Genomic DNA, 25,400 nt, shown 5'->3' with positions numbered 1-25,400 from the left:
CGGAGCTCCCAAGCGGCCCGAAGGGCAGCAGAGCAGAGCCCCATAATCATAATGCAGACATAGAAAAGTTGCATAGAAACAGGAGAGCCATGCATTTCATTTATCATGGTCATCATGGCTAGCGGCATGGTTTGCAAGCGCGTGCGCCCAACAACGGCGATGACGCGCAACATGGCGCCCATACTCCATACTTTTATTATTAATGTCAGCTTCCATCTTTGATACTGGACATTCATATTATGGTCAATTGGCAGCTGTCAAAACACGATATCCGCTAACCAGGATCACATGTCCATATCGCGGGCTCAAGCGTAAAACTCATTTTAGTATTTTAACATCCTATTTATCGAGTTATGGAGCACGCGGGAAGTTTGGAGAGAACGAAAGGAAACTCTAGAATTGGACACTTCCCTTCCTTAAGTCTTAAAATATCATGCCTTGTGGCAACACTCCATCGTGCGGCACTTATACGAGGGCGGCACTTATTTGAGGGCGGCACTTATTCCAGGGAGACGCTTTTTTGAGGGCGGCACTTATTTGAGGGCGGCACTTTTTTAAAATTGGGACACCATACTAAGAACTATTCTTTTACAGTAATTTAAAATGGCGTCTATTTATTGTATTTCAGTATTCGTCTCTTGCTGAAGGGAGAATTGGCGCTAGTTGGCCTGGCAAAATTTGCGGCCTCGCAACATTTACATAACTACGTATTTTATGAATGTTGGATAGAAAAACTAATGGGAAAGCGGTAAAGAATCATTTTAAACTGCAATGTATCAATTTTGATGAAAAGAAATGCCCAAGTTTGTTTTAGAGTTGCGTTAAGGTGCTGTTTTTAGTTCAACGGAATTCCTAGAATAAGCGCGCCATTGGGGCTGTGTCGCTAATTTGGAAGCAGCGCTTGTTATCTTTTGTTTTCAAATGCGGCGCTTATTTCAGTGAATAAAGTAATTACAAAATGCTATATAGGGCAGTACAGAAGAAACTACGAATAATAAAGTGCACGAGTTACAACTAAGATGCAAAGGCATTACAACCGTTTTGAGTTGAAAAGCTCTTTATTCTACACGGTACGAACTTGAAGACGTAAGAAACAAATCCCCTACAACTACACCATGTGCTTCAAGTTGCTGCGCCGTTTCCCGTCTGTAAGGCGCCTTGTTGAGCTTTTCTCTTCCTCAGATGCCCTGAAAAAAGTATTACATTTGAATTGTTGACTTGTCATGTCTTTATTAACCTTTAAATAAGTTAACAAAATCTCTCTAATTACTGTATTCCCACGTCTAACCACCCTCCTTATTATAGTAAGAGTAAGACTCGCATCTTCAAGGAAACTAAACAAAAAAATTTTTCATTATCATGCTGATTTAATTGTTTACGCCTACTTTAAGATGTTGTTGGTGGTGTAAATGTAAAGTTACAACCGTCTGTGTCAGTTCACGCATTTGACTCTGAAACGGTGCTATTCGGGTGTCTTAGAGTAATTTCAATTTCTATTCATCTTGGATCTGGCAAGCACGCACAAGTATTGTCATCAAGTAAAAATTGCTATATTTAGGGGGGAAAAAAAAGGGGGTAAAAAAAAAAAAAAAAAAAAAAAAAAAAAAAAAAAAAAAAAAAAAAAAAAAAAATTTTTTATAAAAAAAAAAAAAAAAAAAAAAAAAAAAAAAAAAGGAAAAAAGAAAAAAAAAAGAAAATCCTTTAACTTCCAAATAAAAAAAACGGACACTCCTATTAGTGCCAAACGGGCGCTGAAACCAATCACCGATCGAGAATTTTGTTATAGTTTTGATTAAGAATGAAAGAACATCAGCTAAAGCTGGTTTTCATGCGGGTCCTCTCTCCAGGTCGACGGAAATTAAATATGGGAATGTTGGTTTTTCAGGAGGGAGGAAAACCGGAAAACCCGGAGAAAAACCCTCGGAGCAAGGACGAGAACTATTAACAAACTCAACCCACATAAGACGCCGGGTCCGAAAATCGAACCCGGGCCACATTGGTGGGAGGCGCAGTGCTCTCACCACTGCGTCATCCTTGCTCCCTCAAGAGCTGTGTTAGCTTTTTCCAACCATGCAGGGGACTACAAATAATAAATCAAACTTAACGCTTTGACATAACTGATCCTCGCATTACGTATGTTACACGTGAACCTAGTAAATGACTTTCTTAGCCATAGGCCCGTACCATAGTAGGCCGGGGGGGCAGGGGTACAGAGGGGCTGCAGTTCCCCCCCCAAATTTTGGGCAACTCAGATTTCTTTGGAGCAGCAAGAGAAATTTGGCCAAAAATTTAGCCGTTAGGCGTAAAAAATGGAAACATTTTAACCGTTAGCCGCAAAATGTGTTAACCGTAAAAATCGGTACAGTGATTATAAATAACCCAAACTAGTTCACTTTATCGTCCCAAAAATGGTCCAAAGACCTAAAATACGTTTTTCAATAATGGAAATTGATTTTTAACTATTAAACAGCAATGAAAAATTAACTTTTAACTTCTGTAAACCGTAATGGAAATAAATTAACCGTTAGCCGTAAAAAGGCCAAAATTTTAACCGTTAACCGTAAAAGACCCCACCCCATTGAGACCCTCAAACCCGAAAATAAAATCGTGCGGTTCTATCCACTCTTACCTTAATAGGGCAGCCATACAACTCAGCGCGCATGCTGATATGGCCGTACCACTTCAACGGATGGATTCGGACAAAACGCGCATGGAATGGCGGGAAGATTTTGTGAACAACCATGGTGTCTCGATCAAAGTTGCCCCGAAAAATCTAAAATGCAAAGTGAAAATGGATAAAATTTCTAATATATTATGAATGGATTTATGTAAAATAGAACATCAGCATACTAATAAGTTATCCTAGTAGATTTGGATCGAATAGTTTGGAACCCGGTTCAAAAGGGATTATAACAACGCTTTACTCCCAAAATAGGCTCGTCTACAATATTTCCCAAGAAAATACTAAATGTAGTTACGTGAAAATAATACATTTAACTCGATTGATTGTTAAATTAAATGGGCCAGTTTTTTCACAATCTTTCTTCCTTGGGAAAATACAAGTTTATTGCTACTAAAAATAAAAAATAATTAGTTCATTATTAATTGAGTAATTAATTAATGTTCATGAATACCCTAAAAGAGGTCGAAAATGAGCCAGAGGTGATTAACCAAAGTAAAAATTGTGATTACCTTCTTTTTACCGCGCACCGTGTACTTAACCCAGAAGGAACCTGTTAGGCTGTAAGACAGCCAGTAACTGGTTACCCACTGAGAAGCCTCTTGCCTTCCTTGTGTCGCTACTTTGGTAACGGTTGTGGGAGTTCCAAGATCGATCTGTAGCCATTGGTTGACGTCATTCTTCTTGGCACACCAGGCTCCTGCATTGCCTGAAGCAGCTACCAGGTTTAAACGGCCAAGTTTTGCAGCGTGATTATTGTCGTTAATAGTTGAAGCGGTCATGGCACTGTCTTGAATTCTACCATCTTCCATTCCAAGGGACATTGAGCAATGATAGCCTTTGGAATAAATGTTATCATCATAAACACAAGAACGTGTTGACCATTGATGGAACCCTCGAGCCAAGTGGTCCATGCTGCCGGAGCTTATCCCGGTTTCGATAGCATTAAGCGTTTGTGATCATTATGAGATCTCAAAGATCTTGGTGCAGATGTAATGATGTAATGATACATTAAAATGCTCAACTGTCAATTTACAGAAAATTGCAGAAGTAAGGTCGCATTTCTCGCACTAAATAGATTTTAACGGCATACCGTACAAGTAATATCTTTTCTTGAAAGTCAAAAAGAAAACTGCCTTGTCCGAGCTAGCGCTAGCTAGGTGAAAAACTGGTAACTGTTTTCTAGAATGAACAGCAAAGATTCCGGAAACTTCTCCAAAAATCTTGAAAATTACATCAATCGGCCTGTTTGTATATTATACAATATTTTAATCACCTTCCTGGCAGCCGTATACCTCTGCTCTCATGCAGATGTGACCATTCCATGTCTTGGGGTGGAATCTAAGATACTTAGCTTGAATTGGTGAATGAAGAGAATGATAAACTGGAGTGTTGCGGTCAATGGTACCTCCAAAAACCTGATAAATGAATAACACTTGAATCATTTTTTTTACGAGTAAACACAGTTTAAAACTCATTCACGTAATTTATGTTGTTGTGCCCCTGCACAAGGTCGGTTATCATATTTATTTTTGCCTTCTTCAAAAAGCAAAGGCATGATAATCTGCACTCTGCTCTCATGTAACGTGAGCTTTTTAACCCTTTGCGGCTGATAAAAGGGGGTCATGAGTTCAAATCTCACTGTAGCCTTGAAAAATTTTTGCTGCTAAAAAAATCAATACCTTAGATCATTTGTACCCTGGGAAGATCGCTTTGTTCATTTTCATGTTTCAACTTCAGCCCACATATATATCCTTTACATCCTTTACATATATTCACTACGTCAAAAGGCACTGTATCGTTTTTAGGGCCATCCCGAGTTCTATTTTCATATTTCCTAAAAGACAAATCAAAACGACGTCAAACCGGAAAGCTTTTCATACCTTAATATGTCCATCAACGAGTCTGTACCAGGACCAGTGAGAACCATCCACACTGTACGACAAACTGTAGCTCATCACCCAATTGTCACCGTCATACCTTCCCTGAGTAGCCACTTTGCTCACTGTGGTTTCCCGCCCAAAGTAAACTTGCAGCCATTCTTTACCATTGTTAGTGCGCGTGCACCAGGCGCCGAGCTTACCCGAGGCTGGGATCGTATTAAGGCGAGAACGCTGTGGAATGAATCTGGCGTCATGATACGTAGATGCTGATAATGCATTGTCAGGAAGGTGACTGCTCTCCATCCCCAGCGGAAGAAAACAACTGCGGGCTGTAAAAGAAAAGGAAAACCCATTACCGTTTAGTTTATTTTTCTTTTGGTTTGCGATTTTTGCCTATGGGAAACATATATCTGACTGCCAAGTACGGTTTTAAACGCGTCCAACGAGAACTGCGTACTTATACCCGTTTTGTGTTACCTGTCATTCGGGGATACCGTCTAGCATTAAGATTTGTTTCACCTTTTAAGGAAAACAATACTTGAAAGTACTCTTTTTCAATGCTTTCCTTTTCTCAAACCCGGAGACCTTTTTGGCTAAATGTTACCAGTTAATAATTCTCGGCCTTCTTGTCCCCGACAGGACGAAGAGGTTGAGTGAGTGAATAATTTCCGGTGATTAGCCATCAGGATTAAGTAATTTACTTTGTTTATATTTTTGTCAGTGTGTTTTTTTGTTCGTTCTTATTTTGCTCCTTTATTTTGTTTTCGATTTAACCTTTGTTTGTTGTTATAATTTCCACCTGTTAGTTTTCACCGTTCGTATAAATACTGAAGAATAGAATTGTGTTCTGCGGCTAAAGCTTAGTAATCCCCAGAAAATCTCTTTTCCCCGTTCTAGAAAGTTGATGTGTGGATTCTATTTTTCCTAATTTGTCAATGTTTTAAACCAAACATTGATGCTTTATCCGAAACGCAAATACCAGTGATACTGTCCCTTTGTAAGCTTAGAACAACGAGCTTTGGCCTTAGTTCTTTTTCATACTTCTCAGTTAAACAATGGAGTGCGTTACCTGACTGTATTAGAACATGTGACTTTACGGAGTTTAAAAGGAGGATTCTGGGAATGACTTTTGTTTAGACACATTTAATATTATTTTCACATTCTACATTTTACATTTACACATATTTTTATTTATTTTTTCTTGAAGATATTAGGTACAATATAAATACTTATTAAAAGCTACTCTAAAATTCGAGAGGAAAAAAGTGTATGTATGTATGTATGTATGTATGTATGTATGTATGTATGTATGTATGTATGTATGTATGTATGTATGTATGTATGTATGTATGTATGTATGTATGTATGTATGTATGTATGTATGTGTGTATGTATGTATACGGGGTTGTCACTCATTAATGTGAGTTTTCTAGTGTCTCTCTTAGAATAAATTATACTTGACACTTTATAGAACGGGCTACTGTAATTTGAATTCCAACAGATCCTCGCAATGCTAAACTATGCAATCAGGCTTCTTATGTCAAAAATGTAAGCTGCAGTTGGATAACAGCCATTTCACGCAAAATTTGCCAGCTACTTTTATTTATGTTACTTTGTAAGCAAAATATAGAAAATTCATGAAAATTATTTAAGACCATCTTGCGAAACGTCGTCGCTTTTGCATTCATTTCGTGCCATTTATTTTAGGGAGCTGACTCAAATTGAATTGCCAACACAATCTTAATTCGTTAGTTGGAACGTCTTTTGCCCTGAAATGATAGAGGAAAGGAAAGAAGTCAATTACTTTACCTTCTTTGCACCCATAAATCTCTACTCGGATCGAGATGTGACCAACCCAAGCTTTAGGATGGAAACGAATGCTTCTGGCAAAAACCCGAGTGTCCGGACTAAAGAAATGTTTTACGACTGTTGTCTTGTCGCTGTTGCCGAGGAAAGTCTGCGGAAGAAATCAATCAATCAATCGTTCAATTAAGTCAATCAAACAAATCAACCAGTCAGTCAGTGAATCAGCCAGTTGGTCGGCCAGCTAACCAACCAGCCAGCCAGTCAGTTAGTAAGTCACTCTGTCAGTTTAGTCCGCTCGTCCCTCGGGCGGCCTTTGAGTCAGTCCGTAAGTCAGTCAGCCAGCCAGCCAGTCGGTCATTTAGTCAGTCAGTCAGTCAGTCAGCCAGTCAGTCAGTCAGTCAGTCAGTCAGTCAGTTGGTCAGTCAGTCAGTCAGTCAGCCAGTCAGTCAGCCAGTTGGTCAGTCAGTCAGCCAGCCAGCCAGTCGGTCATTTCGTCAGTCAGTCAGTCAGTCAGTCAGTCAGTCAGTTGGTCAGTCAGTCAGTCAGCCAGTCAGTCAGCCAGTTGGTCAGTCAGTCAGCCAGCCAGCCAGTCGGTCATTTAGTCAGTCAGTCAGTCAGTCAGTCTGTCTCAGTCAGTCGGTCACGCAGACTCAGACTTGCTTTGATCCTTGTAAAGTCACTACACAGATGACTAAAAAGTCTACAATGTCGGTCACTTTACCCTATCAAATCCACTTTGACCACAAAAACTAAATGCAGTTAAAGTCATAATTGCCATACATTAAAATAAAAAATTAACACAAAATGGAAACAGGTACTTGAGAAATGGTATTTCTATGACTCTTTCATTTTCCTTTACCTTGATTTGGCTGTTTTCCCGGATGTAAACCCAATTGAAGTCGTCTGCGGTGTAAGCCAATGAGAAACTTGTCACCCATTGATTGGCATCATTCCGACCCTGAGTGGCCACACCTCTTATATTGTACAAACGGCCCAGTTTTACCTGAAATGAAAAGCATCTCTGGTCTCTATTTTTTTTTTGAAAGATGTCTTAAGTTTACAGGCTTTAAAGGATTAAGAAATCTTATCATGTGGAAAGTACTTTGCATCATATTCCATTTTTACACGTACAAAAATTTCCCGCCATGCACGACTATCCCATTTTCTTTTTTTAACGGGGATTTTCCCGGTAAAACCAAATTGGTTATGGACTTTTGCTAGCATGGCCTCTAGCATAGCATTTACAACCCAAACTACATGATGCGGAAAAAGGTTCTCAACTACAAAGATCATTTTTCACTTTCAAGTTAACTACACAATCTTAATCATACCCGAAGCCACTGATTGCCATCATTTTTAGCAGCAGCCCAACAATATTTGCCGCCACTTGGTATCAAGTTAAGCCTGCCTCTGTTTGGAAGGAAGCCGGAACTGGCTGATGATGAGGCTGTGAACGCTTCATCTGGAAGTCTACCATCCTCCGCACCAACAGGCATCAAGCAGGTCTTTACTGGATAAAAATCAAACCAAAAATTTTTTCAAAACAAATAGAATATTTCTCGAATGAGAACTTTTTTCCGCAACTCTCCTTACACGATAATTTCAAGGGCTCTTTAAAGAAACCCACCAGTAAAATCCGACAACAAATATTTTACTTTGTGCATAGCAAAGTAAAATATTCAGCACCACTTTCACCTTTTTTCTTGCCCAATACAGTATTACAGATTGCAGGGCTTTTTTCAACATACACAGTCCTTTGATAATAACCCATTTTGGCAGCCATGCAATTACGTTTGCAGCTGGCAAGGTTAGGTACAATAAAGCTTATTAGGATACTTAACCACTTCGGCAACCATACAGTTCAGCTCTCAGACAAGGTCCATTGTGGTTGTTAGTCTTCGGATGAAAGCGAATGTAGCGTGCCTCGATGTGAGGTTTCAGGGAGTGTGTAATGACAGTGTTCCTGTCAGTATTCCCAGCAAACACCTAGAATAACAATACCTTACAGTTGAACAAATTCTGATAAATTCAGGCATAAACCAGCCTTGACTATGCCATAGAATAATACCTCTCCCTAAAAGTAAACTTTTCCCTTTAATTTACGTTCGCAAGCCGATAATTACCGGAGTTGAAATTACAATTGTCAGATGTGACAAAAGCTACTTAGAAAAGAAAAGTACACGTGGTTCATTATTTTTACGAGTTTTGTTTGTTTATTGAATATTATAATACTTTTTTCACTCTGATCTACCAAAAAGTTTACTTATTTATTTTCTGTAGTAAAAAGCAGTTGTTGGATGTTCATCTTTTTTATGATTGGGCAGTTTCATGCCAGTCCCAGTTTTTTTTTCTTCCTTTGTTGTTTTATTGTTATTTTTGTTGTTGTTTTATTTATGGGAAATTGGTAGTCTTAAGTTCTTTAACTTTTGTAGTAAGTAAACAAATAATTTAAGAACGACGCTAATTGGGAGTTTTAGAAAGGTTAGCTTACCTTCTCTGCAGCACGTTGTTTGTAGGCAGTCCAGTGCATTCCATCCACACTGTAGGACAGTGTGTAAGTTGTAACTCTGTCCTCACTGTTGTAACGGCCTTGGGTTGCCACTTTTGTCACTGCAGTGATTTCTCCCAAGTCGATTTGAAGCCACTGATTAGTACTTTTTGCTTTTGGACACCAGGTACCAACATGCTTGCCATCAGACAAAATGTTCAGTCTCGCAAGTGAGGGCCGGTGATGGTGGTTATAACTACTAGACGCTGTAAATGCACTGTCAGAGATCCTTTTGTCTTCCAAACCAAGTGACACTGAACAACTGTGAACTAAAAACAAAAATAATGCAAGCTCTTCTTTCAATTAACTATGCGCTGACCCTCTCTAATAAGCAAATCTGCGACAGCTGTATATAGTTAAGCAATGTGTTTAAAACGAACTAAATGTCAATTATATTAATTATATAAAGATTGTAACAAAATATAACAAAAAGGCACATAGCCAACTGGACTTCTTTTCTTAAAGAAAATCATCGTTTATTTGTATTGTTAATCTGTTTAGATCATGACCACGTAAGTTTTCTCCCAAAATGGTGAAGATAGGAGCCAGCTGTTCGCAGGCTAGTGAAGAGATAACCGGAACCACGGGCAAGGGTTCTATATCAAACAATAAGGAAAACGAAATGATATGGCTCTGATTCTTTTCAGATTAAGCAGACAGACGCGGAGGTCTATTCCCTTTTACAAAATTGCTACAGGATAACGTGCAAAGGGGCGATTGGTTAAGAATACATTTTTTTGTTCACTTGCACGAAAAATAATTGACACGTGCTGCCAACCATTACGTCTTATCTATATCTTGTACTCTCATAAAGAATAGCTTTCTCTATGACAAGGATACCAGCTGGGAGAACAATCAGCTACTTTATTATTTGTGTTAAAGGACGTGAATGGGTTAAAAAAACCTTATCCAACAGACATTTAAGTGCCAGACATTTATGTTTAAATAAGACATCAGACTTTGGTTGTGACGATATTTAGTTAGTGGTTTATGTACTTCCGGTTGCCAGCGGTGTACATACTTCCGGTAACACTTATTATCTAGTGCACCTATCAATGGTTTGCCCCAGGATGGGGGGGGGGGGGTAACCCACGGGAATTTGACATCGTGAAGCTCTCCCAGGGTAGGGATTTTGACATCTAAAATGGTCTGCTGGGTTAGAAATTTAAGAGGAGATATGTGAAATTTGACATTCGCTAGGTGCCCAGGGGTGGGTTGCCCCCCCCCCCCATCCTGGGGCAAACCATTGCTAGGTGCATAGTACTGTCGTGCATTGCGAATTGTGTAGTGTTTGCCCGCCATCTTGAGTAAAGAATTCAGTTGTGTTCGACACTGCATAGTAGTTAACGTAGTAACGTCGATGTAAGTAAGTTTTTGTAAATGTAGTTGTATTTATGTACCCATATGTAAGTCTAAGTAAGTTAATGTAAGCTTTATGTAAGTGTGTGTAAATTAAAAAAAAAAAAAAAAAAAAAAAAAAAAAAAAGTTGTGTTCGTCATTTCGCCTCTGTTTAGTTATTTTAGCAGCTCGTAGCCATCGCATGGGTCATAGGATGAAGCAACAGGCATCTGTATGCTGGCAGCCTCTATATCTTCAAATGTTAGACAAAACACTTATTGGACAACCTCAGGCTGGTTTCAAGTTAGCAGTCCTACTGCATATTTTTAAATCACCAAGTGTAAAATCACCATCAGGTTAGTTCCAAAATATGCCAAAACTACCAGTAATGAACAAAACATTTTTTTCCCTAAAATGTAAAAATGATGACGAGTAATACACCCCATTCAATCTGCTGAATCCCTGACGAGGCCATCATCAATGTTATGATTTGTAGGGGGCATATAGGATTCATGTACATACCATTTCTGCAGCCATACACCTCTGCTCTCATTGAAGTATGTCCCTTGTAGGTTTTAGGGTGGAACCGAATGAGCCGAGCATTGAATGGTGTTACAAGCAGATGTTCGACAACTGTGTTTTGATCGTTGTTAGCAGGAAAAACCTAAAGGCAATAATTATTATAAATAGATAATTTCAGCATTTATATATATATTGTATTTTATATGTTCCATTATCTATACATTCCTTACCCTAGTAGTACCGTTGTACTTACACACCAGAGAAAAGAGGATCAGACCACGTTTTAACATTCAAATCACTAACACTGGGAACTACCTTGCCTAATCGTTTTGAACAATATAATATAATTCTTTTATTGTTATAATGTCCGTACTATTGATAGGAGACAAGGTGTAGGGGACAAGGCCAACAGCTAAGAACGTTGACCATCTATACTGTGAAAATTTTCCTTACACACAGCCAGCATGATTTTACCAGGTGTGTTTATTAGTAAAATATAATAATAATAATAATAATAATAATAATAATAATAATAATAATAATATTATGTTTCTGGATTTAATTTATTTCTTTAATTTTTCACAATGAGATGTCTGTTCCAGTTATTGGAAAGACACCTGTTCCATTTCATGGCGAGACATCCATTCTAGTTCTTGGTAAGACGTCTGTTTTAATTATACAATCTTTGCAGAAACAAATATTACCATTTTTACTAAAACCACAACTTTTTTAAAAATTGTCAAGAAATTTTCATTTTATGTAAACGTCTCTTACGGGTAGACTTGGTGTGTAGCTTCTGTAAATAAACTCGACGGGTGTTTTTCCTTACCCATGTTACACTGTTTTCCTTGTACTCGGCCCAGTGCATTCCGTCCACACTATAAGAGAGAGTGTACTTCGTTACCCAATTGTTAGAGCTTTGCTGTCCTTGTGTGGCCACTTTAGTCACGTGCACCAGCTCCCCAAAGTCTATTTGTAGCCACTGCTTGCCGTCATTGGTTTTTGCTCCCCAGGCTCCAGTTCCTTTACTATCAGAATGAATGTTCAGCCTGGAACGCGCTGGAACATATTTGGAATTGTAACTGGAAGAAGCAGAAAATGCGCCATCTGGCACGTGACCATTTTCCAAACCAAGAGGAAGGGCACAGCGGTAAACTGAAAAAGAATGAATTGCGTTTATTTTTGTTAATTTTTTTGTTTTGTTTATATAACTGTCGTAATGATTCTAGTTAAAAATGTAAATAACGTCATAAAATATTGCCATATAGTTCCCTCACTAAGTCAACTTCCTCTTCTTTTAATATTAGAGCAGCATAAAATTATGTTTCGTACATTTTTACACAACTACATCATCACCGACAGGTGTCGTTATATACAACACTGAAAACTCAAGAAGCAAAATTTTAAAGCTGACTGCAAGTATACCTTCACGTTTAGCTCAAATAGCATTTAAGGTCAGGCAAATATAACTAAGATTATTCAAAATCCCTAGGTCAATTAAAAAAAGTTAGCAATCTGTAAAAGTGTCCACAAATTACTACAAATTGCTATTGTGACCTGAACTTCAGAAAATCAGATCTGCACTCTCAGTCTGCTTACCTAACAAAGGGTTGGTATAAATACTTCTTTTCTGAAGTGACAGCTGTTTGCCTGGTTGGAGGTTTTCATCAGTGATGCTATGAAACTGAGAATAGAAGGAAAGAAAAAAGACTTTTTGTGAGTGCGCCGTGAATGATTCTGTTAAATATTCCCAATTTTCGGTTTTCAATGTAGGCTTTTAAGCCAAGAAATTAGACTCCCTTAAGGTGGCTGAATACAGTTTTTACGTGGCTCAAAAGCCCGCGCTACGATTTTCTGCCTGACGTCAATATTGCTCGCGCGGGCTAAAATCGCGCTGGGAACTCTAAACAAAACGAAAAAGAGTTCCAGCTCTTTTGTGGCGCTTGACCAAATTTGTATACAAGAGAAAACTTCAAAATACTTTCAGATAGGTCTTTAAACCTGGGAGGGGAAACAATACGACAAAAAAGGTGGATAAACAACCGACAGAGAAGTTCTAATTCTGTCTTTCATAATCGCTCGCGACGCATGGCGTCATATTAGCGCGCGCTCGCACACGCAATTCGATTCTCTTCGGAGGTCGTAAAAGCCAGATTTTGATCCAGATTTTCTCGAAAACCTACCGTACAACCTATTATGAAACTTTCACACTTAATTTTAAGGGGTGAACCACGTCCACAGCCAAAATTAAAAAAAAAGTGTAAGACAGATTTTTAGCTATTTTTAAAATCAGCAAAATATCACTTATTTCTTTTTTGTGAAAAATCTGTCTTACAGATTTTTCTATTATTTTGCATGAATGTTTAATCAGAGCCAATGTCTAATTTCTGAAATTTTGAAGTAGGGTCATACGGGTAGATTTTGAGCAAAACGCCGTTTAATCTACTAGTGCCAGTCCCCTCTTAAGCACTCGGCCGTTCATTTTAGCTGTTTATTAGCATTTTTACTTTCCAAATATCGCATATGATGGTTTTAGGATGTAACAAACAGTAAAAAGAGAAAGATAAAACTTTTCTGGAGATTCTACAAGAAAGTTTAAAGTTGGACTGATTTTCCCTCTCAAAACTGTATTAGGCCACCTTAAATTCTTTTTCGATAATCCGCTGAATTGTTCGCACAAGTGTTTTTTTCAGTGACTAAAGGATTGTTCAAACTAACAGAAAATCATTAAAAAACTGACCCTCTACCAAAATCAAAAATCTGCTAAATGTGAAAGAAAGATTTTTCTGTTATAAGAGTTAAGCTATTTTTGTTTTGCAAAAATTTGACGAGGATCTAATGGCACTGAATTTTCAAACAAATAGTTTTTTCCAGTGTTCTCTCAACATTTTCTGTTTGTTACAATCGAAACAAAAATGTTGAAAAACTCTTAACAAGAAGCAACCATAATCATTAAATTTAGATTTATGTTGACACAACAGTTGCCTATTTTACGTTGTCGAAACCAAAAAATGAGGATACATCATCATAAACCAGCATTTATATTAGGGGGTTGAGGGTTTTCAAGCGATGTTTGTGTGTAAGAGCTTCCAAACAATAGAGATAGCAACGAAACTATTTGTCACTATAAAGTCACTAGCCACTATGAAGAGGAAAGTTAAAGAACACAACGCCCGTCAGGTGTTATATAAATACTAAGCTTTGGGATGTCTTTATTAAGCTTCGTTGTATCTATCTTCCTGTTTTCAGAGGGAGGAGAGGACCCTGGTTCAACACTCCAAACAACAAATTGGATGCCCCCCCCCCCCCCAACCAAGTAAACAATATATTTCATGTCCTGACTTGTTACAAATTAATTTTTACAGCACTATTCTTGGAGAGGAAACGTGACTTGACGAAATTGAGCAAAAGAGAACGTTTTCGGATTTCAGTTGTTTTCCTTTTTGTAAAGAAACGCTTTTTACACTATAATAGCCTCAAAACCAGATATACTCATCTCAAGACAAAATCTCATCAAGAAAGAAAAAGAAAATTTAGAAAAAAAAACTTGAATTCTACGCTACACACTCTGAAACGGTGCCAAAAATGATCAGTAAATTCAATATCTTTATTGACTTTTACATACAAGAAAAAAGGAATCATTTCGATTTTAGCTAAATGCACGACCGAAGCAGAAAAACTCTCTTCTTGAGACCTTTTAGCTGATAAAACTTATAATAAAAACTTATTTTTCTATCATAGAATTGTCGAAGACCGATCAAAACTTCTCTCTTTTCACGTTATTACATTTTGTATTCGATTTGAACCTAAATTTCACGTTGCCACCTGACTTATCTATATATTTCTCTAACAAATTAAGCATTTGACGTTAGTGCTCCAGTTTCATGTACGAAAGAAAGCTTGCGATGCGGATCTTTTTTGTACGATTTCGTTGTGAAAAAAACAGAGAATTACTCGCAATATGAAGAAAATCATACCTTTGGAGAAGTTTCTTCCGCTTGAGAGAGCAATATCACCGATGCGACGAGAAAAATCTTAACCAAGAAGCAAGTCATCCTGAAAGTTGCCTTGAAGTCCTTCCTTTAACAGAAACTTGAGAGAATGACAAAGGTCTCCGGAGAAAAACTTAACTTTGAATGAATTATTTTATTGTTTGGAAAACTCGAAAAATCTCGTACAATATTTGCAGTCCTATTGTTTTTGATAGTACACACAACAAATGACCGAGGGATAGAAGGGTAGGAAAAGAAGATCAGGGGAGTAGGGAATATACCTCAAGGCATGTCAAGGAACGCATTTGAAAAAGGTAGATAGTTGTTTTGAATCCCTAAAGATTTTACAGCTGATTAGTCAAGGTCTTTACATTTGGGTAGGATTATTTCCACACTAGTAAAATATCTGAGTATTTTAGAAAATCTTTACTTGTTTTTATCTGCCTGTCTTTCAGGGTGATAGGGGACCCTGGGTCAACACGTCAAACAACAAACAGTACGACACCCCCCCCCCCCCCCTCTTCCGAATAAACAATATCTTTCATGTCCTGACTTGTTACAAATTTTACATCACTCTTCTTGGAGAGGAAACGTAACATGATAAAATTGAGCAAAAAAGAACGTTTTCGGTTTTCAGCCGGTTTTCCTTTTGTAAAAATCGTTTACTGGACTATAAATGCCCCAAAACCAGTAATACTCCACTCAAGACAAAATCTCATAAAGTAAGTTATCTGAAGGAAGGAAATAAAGAGCAACATGCATTCAACGAAACAAACGCAGAAAGTTCTGAAACGGCGCCAGAAATGATCGTTAAAATTCAAGTATTATTATTCACAAGATAAAAGGTGGATGTTTTTATCGAGATGATAATTCTGAAATCCGTACAATACAGAAAATCTACTAGGATAACTTCAATTTTATCTTTCTCTATTTCAGCTGAATGCACAACCGAAGCAGAAAAAGTTTCTTTCATGACACCTTTTTAGCTGATAAAACTAATAACATAAATTTCTTTTTTTAGCAGAAAAAGGCGGGGACTGATCAAAACTTCTCTTTTCCCGTTACTACAGTTGTTTGATAATACTCTAAATTTCCCGTTGCCGACTGCTTTATCTATTTCTCTAACAAATTAAACCTTTGAATTTAGTGTTCCAGTTTTATGTTTGATCAGGTTTGAAAGAAAGCTTGCGAGAAAAACTCACTTCTTGAGACCTTTTAGATGATAAAACTAATAAAACGAACTTCTTGTATTAGCAGAGAAATGTCGGGGACTGATAAAATTTTTCCTTTTCTCGTTACGATGTTTTTCATTTGATCCTAAATTTCACGTTGCCGACTGCTTCATCTATTTCTCGAACAAGTTAAACCTTTGAATTTAAGTGCTCCAGTTTTAGGGTGAAAGAATGCTTGCGATGTGGATCTTTTTGTTCGATTTCTTTGGACTAAAGAAAAAGAACAGAGCACAACGCACAATATGAAAAAGATCATACCTTTGAAGAAGTTTCTTCTGCTTGAGACAGCAATATCACTGATGCGACGATAACAATCTTAACCAAGAAAAAAGTCATCCTGGAAGTCTTTGAAGTCCTTTCCTTAACAGAAACTCGAGGGAATGACAAAGGTCTCCGGAGAAGAACATCACTTTGAATGAATTATCCTATTGTCTTGAAAGACTCGAAAAATCTCGTACAATATTTGCAGTCCTATTGTTTTTGAAAGTACACAACAAATGACCGAGGGATAGAAGGGTAAGAAGAGAATGTCAGGGGAGTGGGGAATATACCTCAAGGCATGTCAAGGAACACGAAGGTACGTAGTTGTTTTGAATCCCTAAAGATATTACAGTTGATTTGGTCAGATTGCGGTCTTTACATATTGGTAGGATTCTTTCCACACTAATAGCAAACGAATCACTGTGTTTTAAATGGAACTAATTTCAGCGAAAAAGTTGTCAACAGCAACCCTTCCCCTCTAAGTTCGATGGTAAATATATTCTATACTCTCACACTCTAATACCGTTATTAGTTTTGGAGACACATTGCTCAGGGTCGAATACTTTTCCATAAGTCCACAGCCATGTATAATTCAGCAATGTTTGTCAGCTTTCAAAGAATTTGGAAGCTCTGTATGATGTTATCGTAAAAATCCGTCGTGATTGCCATGTAAACAGTACATTGGCTGATTTTTTAATCAATTTCCTGATACTGACATAGCGTGACATCAAAATGGTCAAAAATTTAATAGCAGTCACTCGTGACCCAGCGAATTAAACTGACAGTGAAATAATTTTCTATTTCTCAGTAATAGTTACGGAATAAATTGGACGTTCAGTCAAACCACACCTCGTTTCCACGCAGTTGAAACCATTTCCGTTGTAATGAAGTAGCTTGAAGTCATGTACTGGCCTGTACAGAATGATTAGCGTGACCCACTAAAAAGTAAATATTTCCTGTTAACTTCACAGCAATTTTGCGTGACTTTGTTTTTGGAGGGAAGTTTATTTAACCATGCGTTTGTGTCAACGCATCCATTTATTAACTTCGATCGCTTATGTTGAATCAATACAGAAAAAAGTGAAAGTTCGTTCCAAGAAAGTTTGTGGTCTTTTAGTATTAGTAAAATAATGAAGAACTAAAGAATAGTCGTTTTTTTGCTAAAATGTTAAAAAATAATAAGATGATCGAAAATAAAAAAATATATATTCTTCCGTTTAGCACAATATGATAGAAGGAACTGTCTACAAAATTGGCGAAAACCATCGCCAAAACAAACAGGAACCGAATTGATGTGTTTGATTAAATCGATTTTAACATAATTATGCGCAATTCTTTGGTTACTTTGAAGTAAATGTAGGCTCAATAAAATAGGTCAATCGAAAATTTTTGTTACAGAATTTATTTCAGTTGAAATAAAATTGATGACTTAACAAGATCCGCGACTAAAATCTCTACCTTCAGCGATTGCGCTATGTCAATAAACATCCGTAAAATTCTGAATTCTAACTTAACATATTTCTGGTTTTCTGAAACATCAAAAATGAATATTTCTGTCCCTGATATAGTTCCTAAAATTAATCTTGCTCTCGTACGTTTTTTCGCCTACACTGTTTCGATACTTCCCGGATGATAGTAGTTCCCCGATTACTGTTTATAGAAGATTTTCAACGGCGCAGGTTAAACACTGACTTTTAAATGAGTGTCCGAAAATTACAGTGCAAATGTGATGATACAAGAGAGAAAACGCTTTTGTTCGTTTTCGTTCTCTTCTGAAAATGGACAACCAAACTGTGATAAAATAATCTTACAGTGTGTTGTAAAGGGGTGCCCTTGTAGTTTTAATTCCGGCTAATCAATATAAAGCTACGTACCTCAATAGAAACTGCGCGACGAAGCGATGTCACCTATGACGGAAACACGAACCAAAATCTTCACAACGAAACGAGCCATTTATGATATTCTTAAGATCTCTGTAAATTATCTTCGGAAATAAAAGTTGAGGACGAAACTGTAATTTCTCCATAGCTGGAAAAGCAACTATAAATTAATGAAGTCATTGTTGTTCTAAGAAGACAACAAGAAAGTTCTCGTATTATTTATAGACATACTGATATTGAGCGTTCACTCGGCAAAAAATCTCTTTAACACATTTAATAAGAAAACAATTTTTGGACGCTTAACTAAATGAGAGTTCTATTTTTGATGAAATATCGACGGATTCATTCTTCGCGAGGATTTTTTGCCGGATTCCAAAATAACATTGCTTATTAACAATTTATTTATTTTGGCCCAAACGCTTGATCGCGGAAGCCGGAGCAAGGTTGACAGTATCTGATTGCGCGCACAGCTACATGTAATTTGTAACCCCGAAAAAAAAGTGTGGTGCGCGCGAAAGTAAAAGAAAGAAACCTGGGCAATCAACTTGAAATCACGCTTTACATCTAAATTGTAAATTGATAATAGTATTCGTTTTACGCTATGTCTTTCACTAAAATGTCAAAATTGTAGTCAAACTTTGCTTTTCTGTTTATTCAATCCTGCGTCTCGTCAGAAGCTTCGAAGAAGCTGTCGTGAGAGATTTTTTGCCGCTCAAAACCAAACGAAAAGTATTGTCGTAAATCTATTGTTGCAAATAAATTCGGCGATTTCATTCAAGTCCTACTCAGTAAGCAAGGGTTGAGCTACATGAAGCTTATAAAAAAGCTTCATGAAAACATTTATACTGTCACATTTACGCTGTAGAGTAAACAGACTGATACTGAATATTAACAACTAGCCACGCGACAACCGTGTTTTTTGTTTATATTCGTTTTTCTCTTCTCTTCGATAACATTTTAAATATAATTTTCAACTTTAGCCAATTTTCGTGGATGCAGTGCCGGTATAATGCCAATAATCGCTGTGATCTCACAGCCTTAACAGATTTTAGAAAGTCCTATAACATTGACTAAATCTTCAAAACGATCCCATTTCTTTTCTTTTTGGTTGTAGCGCTGAATTCAAATCCAGGAGAAATATAAGACGAAGTTAAACTTTTGTTTCATGCATATGTACTCTGAATTCACGACTTTAAGGCTCCATGCTGATTAAACTGATACAATTTGCCTCAGTTCCCAAATACTGATAACATTTGTAAACATACTGATAACCGGCAAAACAAACACTTTATTAAGACCTCAATTTAAAGATGAAAATTCTCAGCAAAACAGGCAATTTCGTTTCCAGTTCTCAAATCCAAGGTACGTAAAGCAAAGCGTAAATGGAAAATGAAAGCAAATGCCACTGAAAAAAAAATTGTAAAACATGCGGAAAGAGTAAGCATTGTCAAATTAGCAGAATAATAAAGATGTAAATTTAAGCTCGGTAATAAATAATAAAGATGGTAAATTTTAAGCTCGGTAATAAATAATGAAGATGGAGTATTCAACATGACACGAGCATGGGACAAATAGAAATTCTGAGTCCCCGACGGGAATCGAACCCATGGCCTCCCAGATACCGGTTGGGTGCACAAACCAACTGAGCTACGAGAGACTCGTTGTGAGCTGGGCCATTTTACTAGGTTGATAAGTGTCATGTTGAATACTCCATCTTCATTGTCAAATTATATTATAATTAAGTTATTATTAGTAGTCTCTTCCAGGCTCTCGGTAGTTGAAGCGCTCTCCCATAACTACCGATCGATGAGAGCCTGGAACAGGCTAGAGCAGTGGCACCGTTGCAAACTCCACTCAAACATGTCATTAAAGATGTGAATATTGTTCATCGTAGTGTAAGATAGGTAATGAACGTTTATTCGTTTGTCTCACGATAGAATCGCTTTGAGATGTTGATCGCGACGTTTCGACTGCAATACTGCTAGTCTTCATCAGGCGATGAGGTCGATTGTTTACGCGTCGCTATTTATGCACGTTGGTTCGCTGTGATTGGTGCATTTCGATCCTCATTATTATTGTGACTAACAGATGGTGTTCCCTCATAGGTCCGCTTTGTAGTTGAACGGCTGCTATGATTTCTGATCGTAGGTATCCATGCTTCAGGAATTTCAATTCCGCTATCTCTATTGATGTTATTAGAATGAAGTCTTATTTGGATAGCCTCTTTGACTCTGCGTGTGTATCGGTGAGGGTCACGATCGATAAACTTGACTTGATTCCATAAAGGAATATGCCCCGTTTCGTTTGCGTGCTCCGAAACTGCGGAGTTTTGTATATGAGCAAGCCTTATGTCTCTGTCGTGTTCTTTTATCCTGTCTTGCATCGCTCTCCCTGTTTCCCCTAAAAGCAGCACATGGTTCTATTTTGACGTTCACCACGAGGAATGGCGATACCTAAACGGAGAAAAAGAGAAAACAATGCAAATTAAAATTACGGGGAATGTTTCACCATTCATATTGCAATATTTTTTTAAAATAATTTTTTTTTTCAAATCTAAAGCAGAAAACGAAAACAATTTAGTAGACATATAAGATACAGTGGCCCCAGGACCCCCATCCCCAAACAAACCGAAATAATTATTTCCATAAACACTATACATCACCCTTAAGTCAAAGGTTTTATAGTCTTGATACCCCCAAGCCTAATGCTGGCTCTAGTTCCAAACGCTGGTCATCACACCTATATGCCCACCCCACCAGAAATCCAAATGGATCCCCACCTCCCAACACTGGGCCGATTACAGGAAAGGAGAAAAAGAGCAAGACAGCTAGATTTCATTACAAACAATCTTACATCCAAACGAGATACCTGGTTTTATTTTAACCTCCATTACAATGAATGGCTCTACCTAAATGGCAGAAAAAGAAGAAAAAAAAAAGAGAAAAAACATGGTAATCAAAAATTATGAGCAGAAATTATACACATGATAAAATACCCACCCTAATTCCAGTCATGATTCTTTTCATTTAACTTCCCCCTTTTCCACCACAACATAAGCTCACCCATTTCTCCTTCCCCCGTTTCGTTCCTTTTCTTAAAACTTAATTTCAAAGTACTGAACATTTTTACCCCCTTTCCTTGCTATTTCCTATGCTCATGGTTTGCTTTGATTAAACAATTTATTTATTTATTTTTTATTTTTTTTTTTTTTTCGTTTTTTTGTTTTTTAACCATAATCGGGCTGGAGTGTGCTGTGTTGCAAAGGTCGCTCCGGTCCCTCAATTTTACAACTAACCTTTACATTATTCTTTTGTCTATTGTATTTATATCCATACACATTCCCGCCCTCGCAAACACTACTTTCCTTTTTTACCCACTGATCATCAGTGGAGTGGGAACCCACATTCCTGGGATTCCATAAATCAACACCAAGGGAACTGAGCCACAAAGGTTGCTAGTGAAACTACTGACAAATAACTTACATAACAAACGATTAAAATCCAGTGGTATAAATGGGTACCTGCGAACCGTTAGCAAAATCTTAAAAGATCCTGGGAAAAAGAAGGACAAGCATCTCATCAAAGATGAGTGGTGATCTTCCTAGTCACTACATGCTGAATATTAATAAGTTATGTGATGTGTGATGTGCAGTCCATTGGGTTGCTTGGAGCTTACAACAAAGGTAATAACAAATTATACTACCTGCTTGTTTCTGTGCGTGGGTCACAGTGAGAATAACCCAAAGAAAACCCAAAATCCTCCTAGCTGCCATCAGTTCAATCTAGCTGATAGTCTAGAATCAATAAAAGAAATAACGCTGATTCCTCCTCTACTGTTGCAACGAGATTTATGATAAGGTTTTACACCTTTCAAAGGGCGTTAATTTGGCTCTTCCAATCGGAATCGAAGACGTGGTGAAGGCCGTTGTTACTCTCGCGCTAACATAAGGTTTCCCTTTTTTTGCCACCAATTAAAGGAACGACATGGCCGTTTTCAGATAAAGGTGGATTATTGATTACTGATTTTCGCTACATGTAAGATGTATTGTATAAGAAAATTTCGTCTAATATCAAAAAAATCAGGTGTTTGCTTATCTCAAAAACTAATGTATAAATTGGTTTTTGGTACCTTGACGTGGTGGATGTCTCAGCGGGTGGATGATTTCACGTTCAATCGGAAATGTTTCGAACTGCTGCTGCTAACGTTGTTCCCTTAATTTTAAACAACAAAAACTGAATGCAATCTTTACTGTTTTTGCAAGTTCAGATAGCAACAACAAAGCGAAAACAAAATAAAATTAATCAAATACACGCCACCAAGTAGAACTGGGCCTCCCACACTCCTTTTCAATGGGACAATTTATAATCAGCCTGAGAGCTATGTGAGCTATATTAAAATAAAAGTAATACGGAAACTTATTTTTATCCCAGATTAGCTAAAAGTATTCCTCGACTCCTGCACTTACAAGGAAATTATCTGAAGTTCGTAAAATAAAGATCATTTGATTTTCCGAATGCCGTCTCATCGCATCGGCTATTGCAGAGGGGCCTTTGTCTAGTTTTACAGATTTTTTTTAACGAAGTAGTTGAACGCATTGAAATAATTCTGTTTAGATACCAAAATCACTTACCTTTCAAGTTTCTGAACGCCTAGATTGTTAGAGCGAGCAAAAGCGTGAAACAAAAAGAAAAATCAAATATATTAGATTTTTCATCACAAACTGTAAAGAATCAGCACCTTAAAAAGCACGTCATCTACAAACTACATGTATACCTAAGCTTGCTCGATGTTTTCTTCTCGCCGTCTAAAACCGAATGAGTCTCTTGTTGAGTGGCGATATGATTAATACGCTGAAAATAACTGAACGGTATGTTAAATCGTGGTTTTTTCCAGTGGAGTAAAGCCACGTTCTTGGTTTAATCTTTCCGTGTTGCTCTGTTTTCTTAACGTAGCTACCTGAAGTATACTTACTTGTGAGTTTGATTCCACCTGGATAAACAAAGTGACTACAAACTTCGTGCTCAGGTCTTATGTTTAATGATAATTATATTTTTGTTTTTCGTATCAAATCTTAAAGCATAGATTGTACGTATAAAATCGAATTACAACAAACTAACAAAATAAGCATTCCTCTATTGTCACAACTTAAAACAATACATTAAAGTGCCAGAAATTCTTTTTGACAACATTGAGAATGGGAAGCCTGTGAATAAAATTTTTTCTTTTCCTGTATAATTGCTTTTAACGATGAGTTTGAAAACAAACTTGTTTATTTAAAGTGACTCCATACAGTCTCAAGTTATCGAACCAAAAAAAAATAGTTTTTATGTTTTGTGTTCTTTCGTCTCTGAATCTTTATCCTATACATGTTGTTCCGTAAATAAAACTATTTTAGCTGTTTTAAAATAGATTAGACCTTCAGTAGGCAAACCATCATACAATTTAATTTTAATTATTTTTTGCTAATTAGCAATAATATTATATTTGACAAATGACGTATCTTGTCCAACTTTCTCGACATTGAGTTTTATTCAGCTGTACGTCGTTAAGACATGTTCTCTTTAACTGCATGTGAATCAGCACGTTATTGCCTCAATAAGAACGATATAAAAACAAAATATAAAGCCTAACAGATTTTAGATTGCTTAGGCTTATTTTGCCCTAATTAATGGAGTCAAAAAATGTTTTTTTAAAGCTTTTTGCGCCAAAAAAGCTCGTTTGCTGGTGGGAAAACATGGTTAAGTTCATTTGATCAGAGATTTTTGGAGTTCTGGACGATAATTGACACATCATAATTATAGATTTAGTGGTCCATTATCCTCTGTTTATTATTACCATGGCTTTCATTGTTTTAACAAGAGCAAATATTCGTCTATGTTTTAATCTACATCCATAATATCTTCTATCAGGCCAACTGCGATATTGTTTGAGTTGAGTGGCTGATTCATGTAGCTCTTATACTATGAAATCAAATAGACTCTTACAAGCCTTTTATCTTCTGTTTGTTATAACCTTTCTTGAATACATATTTCTTGTTCGTGAATTGTCTTGCCTTTAAAACCATCATGGATCAGAGGAAAGGGGAGAGGTTATTAAAAAATATAGGGAGGTCATTAGAAGGGTGGCACATAGACTTTTAACGGTATTACCAAATTTTAGATAGCTTCGTTCCTTCTTTTAGTGAAACAGTCGGCTTCAGTGAAAAGTCGGTTCTTATGGACTCACTTTAATTTACCCAGTCAAGCACTACAATCTCCCACCCCACCTCCCTTCCGATGTCTTGATTTCCGAAATGTCTCAAACAAACTTCTGGGTGAGAAGACTCGTGACTTGACTTATAATAGTAGTGAACAGGGTTTGAGTCATTCGTTAAATCTTTCCTTAGATTTCAAATGGAAATGGTCTCAAAATACTAATAGCGGAGCTCCAAAGCGGCCCCAAGGGCAGCACAGCAGGCCCCATAATCATAATGCAGTCATAGAAAAGTTGCATAGAAACATGAGAGCTATGCATTTCATTTATCATACTTGTAAGAATATTGAGATTTTTTAATGTTATGCGCTAGAGAAAAATTATTATTATTATTAATTATTATTATTATTATTATTATTATTAATATTATTAATTATTATTATTATTATTATTATTTATGATTATTATCATCACGTTTCACAGCGAGTCGCTTGATTTTTGACTTCATCTCAGGTATTTAACTGTTTATTGGGTCGACCTCAGGCGCCATTGCGTTTCGTCAGTAACGAGTGGGATTGATCATTAGGAGGCAAAACACGACTAACTCAAATCAACACTGCTACAAATCCACGGGCACCAAGCACGTGCTGAACATACCTAGGGCGAGGCAGCAGAATTGTTTATGGGGAATGCAAGTCCAAAATCGATAGTTTCGCTGTCATAGTTGCGCGTCGACCTCGTGAATATCAAACCTCCTTGAACAAAAAAAATGTGTCTAGAAGCAGTTTTGCTGCAATAATGTCACCACTGCAACTATTAAAGCTGGGTAAAAAAAAACAGCACTTTCCGGAAGAATTGGACACTTCCTTTCCTTGAGTCTTAAAATTGAGTCTTAAAATATCATGCCTTGTGGCAACACTCCATCGTGCGGCACTTATTCGAGGGAGACGCTTATTTGAGGGCGGCACTTATTTGAGGGCGGCACTTATTTGAGGGCGGCACTTATTCGAGGGAGACGCTTATTTGAGGGCGGCACTTATTCGAGGGAGACGTTTATTTGAGGGC

General features: G+C 37.2%; 1 protein-coding gene across 2 annotated transcripts; it reads right to left on the bottom strand.

Annotated features, from left to right (window-relative positions):
• Window positions 1–1,039: 1,039 nt before the first annotated feature.
• LOC144652517 (uncharacterized) lies at window positions 1,040–16,371 on the bottom strand. Of its 2 annotated transcripts, XM_078512544.1 has the most exons (15): window positions 16,261–16,338; window positions 14,756–14,854; window positions 12,378–12,462; window positions 11,608–11,933; window positions 10,779–10,920; window positions 8,861–9,186; window positions 8,211–8,355; window positions 7,701–7,879; window positions 7,229–7,372; window positions 6,373–6,520; window positions 4,564–4,892; window positions 3,957–4,098; window positions 3,193–3,518; window positions 2,630–2,773; window positions 1,040–1,187 (listed from the first exon to the last, which is right to left on the bottom strand). In XM_078512544.1, the coding sequence occupies exons 1-15, from the start codon at window positions 16,336–16,338 to the stop codon at window positions 1,179–1,181; spliced, it is 2,622 nt and encodes an 873-aa protein (XP_078368670.1). In that variant the 3' UTR covers window positions 1,040–1,178. The 2 variants fall into 2 exon arrangements, with proteins under 2 accessions (XP_078368670.1, XP_078368671.1); XM_078512545.1 differs by lacking the exon at window positions 14,756–14,854 and having other exon boundaries at window positions 16,261–16,371.
• Window positions 16,372–25,400: the final 9,029 nt, after the last annotated feature.

Source organism: Oculina patagonica, chromosome 4 (genome assembly GCF_052425735.1).
Source record: "Oculina patagonica isolate OP01 chromosome 4, crgOcupat, whole genome shotgun sequence".
Lineage (NCBI taxonomy): Eukaryota > Metazoa > Cnidaria > Anthozoa > Scleractinia > Oculinidae > Oculina > Oculina patagonica.
Note: the sequence above shows the minus strand (reverse complement) of the source record. Positions and strands in the feature narration are given on the sequence as shown.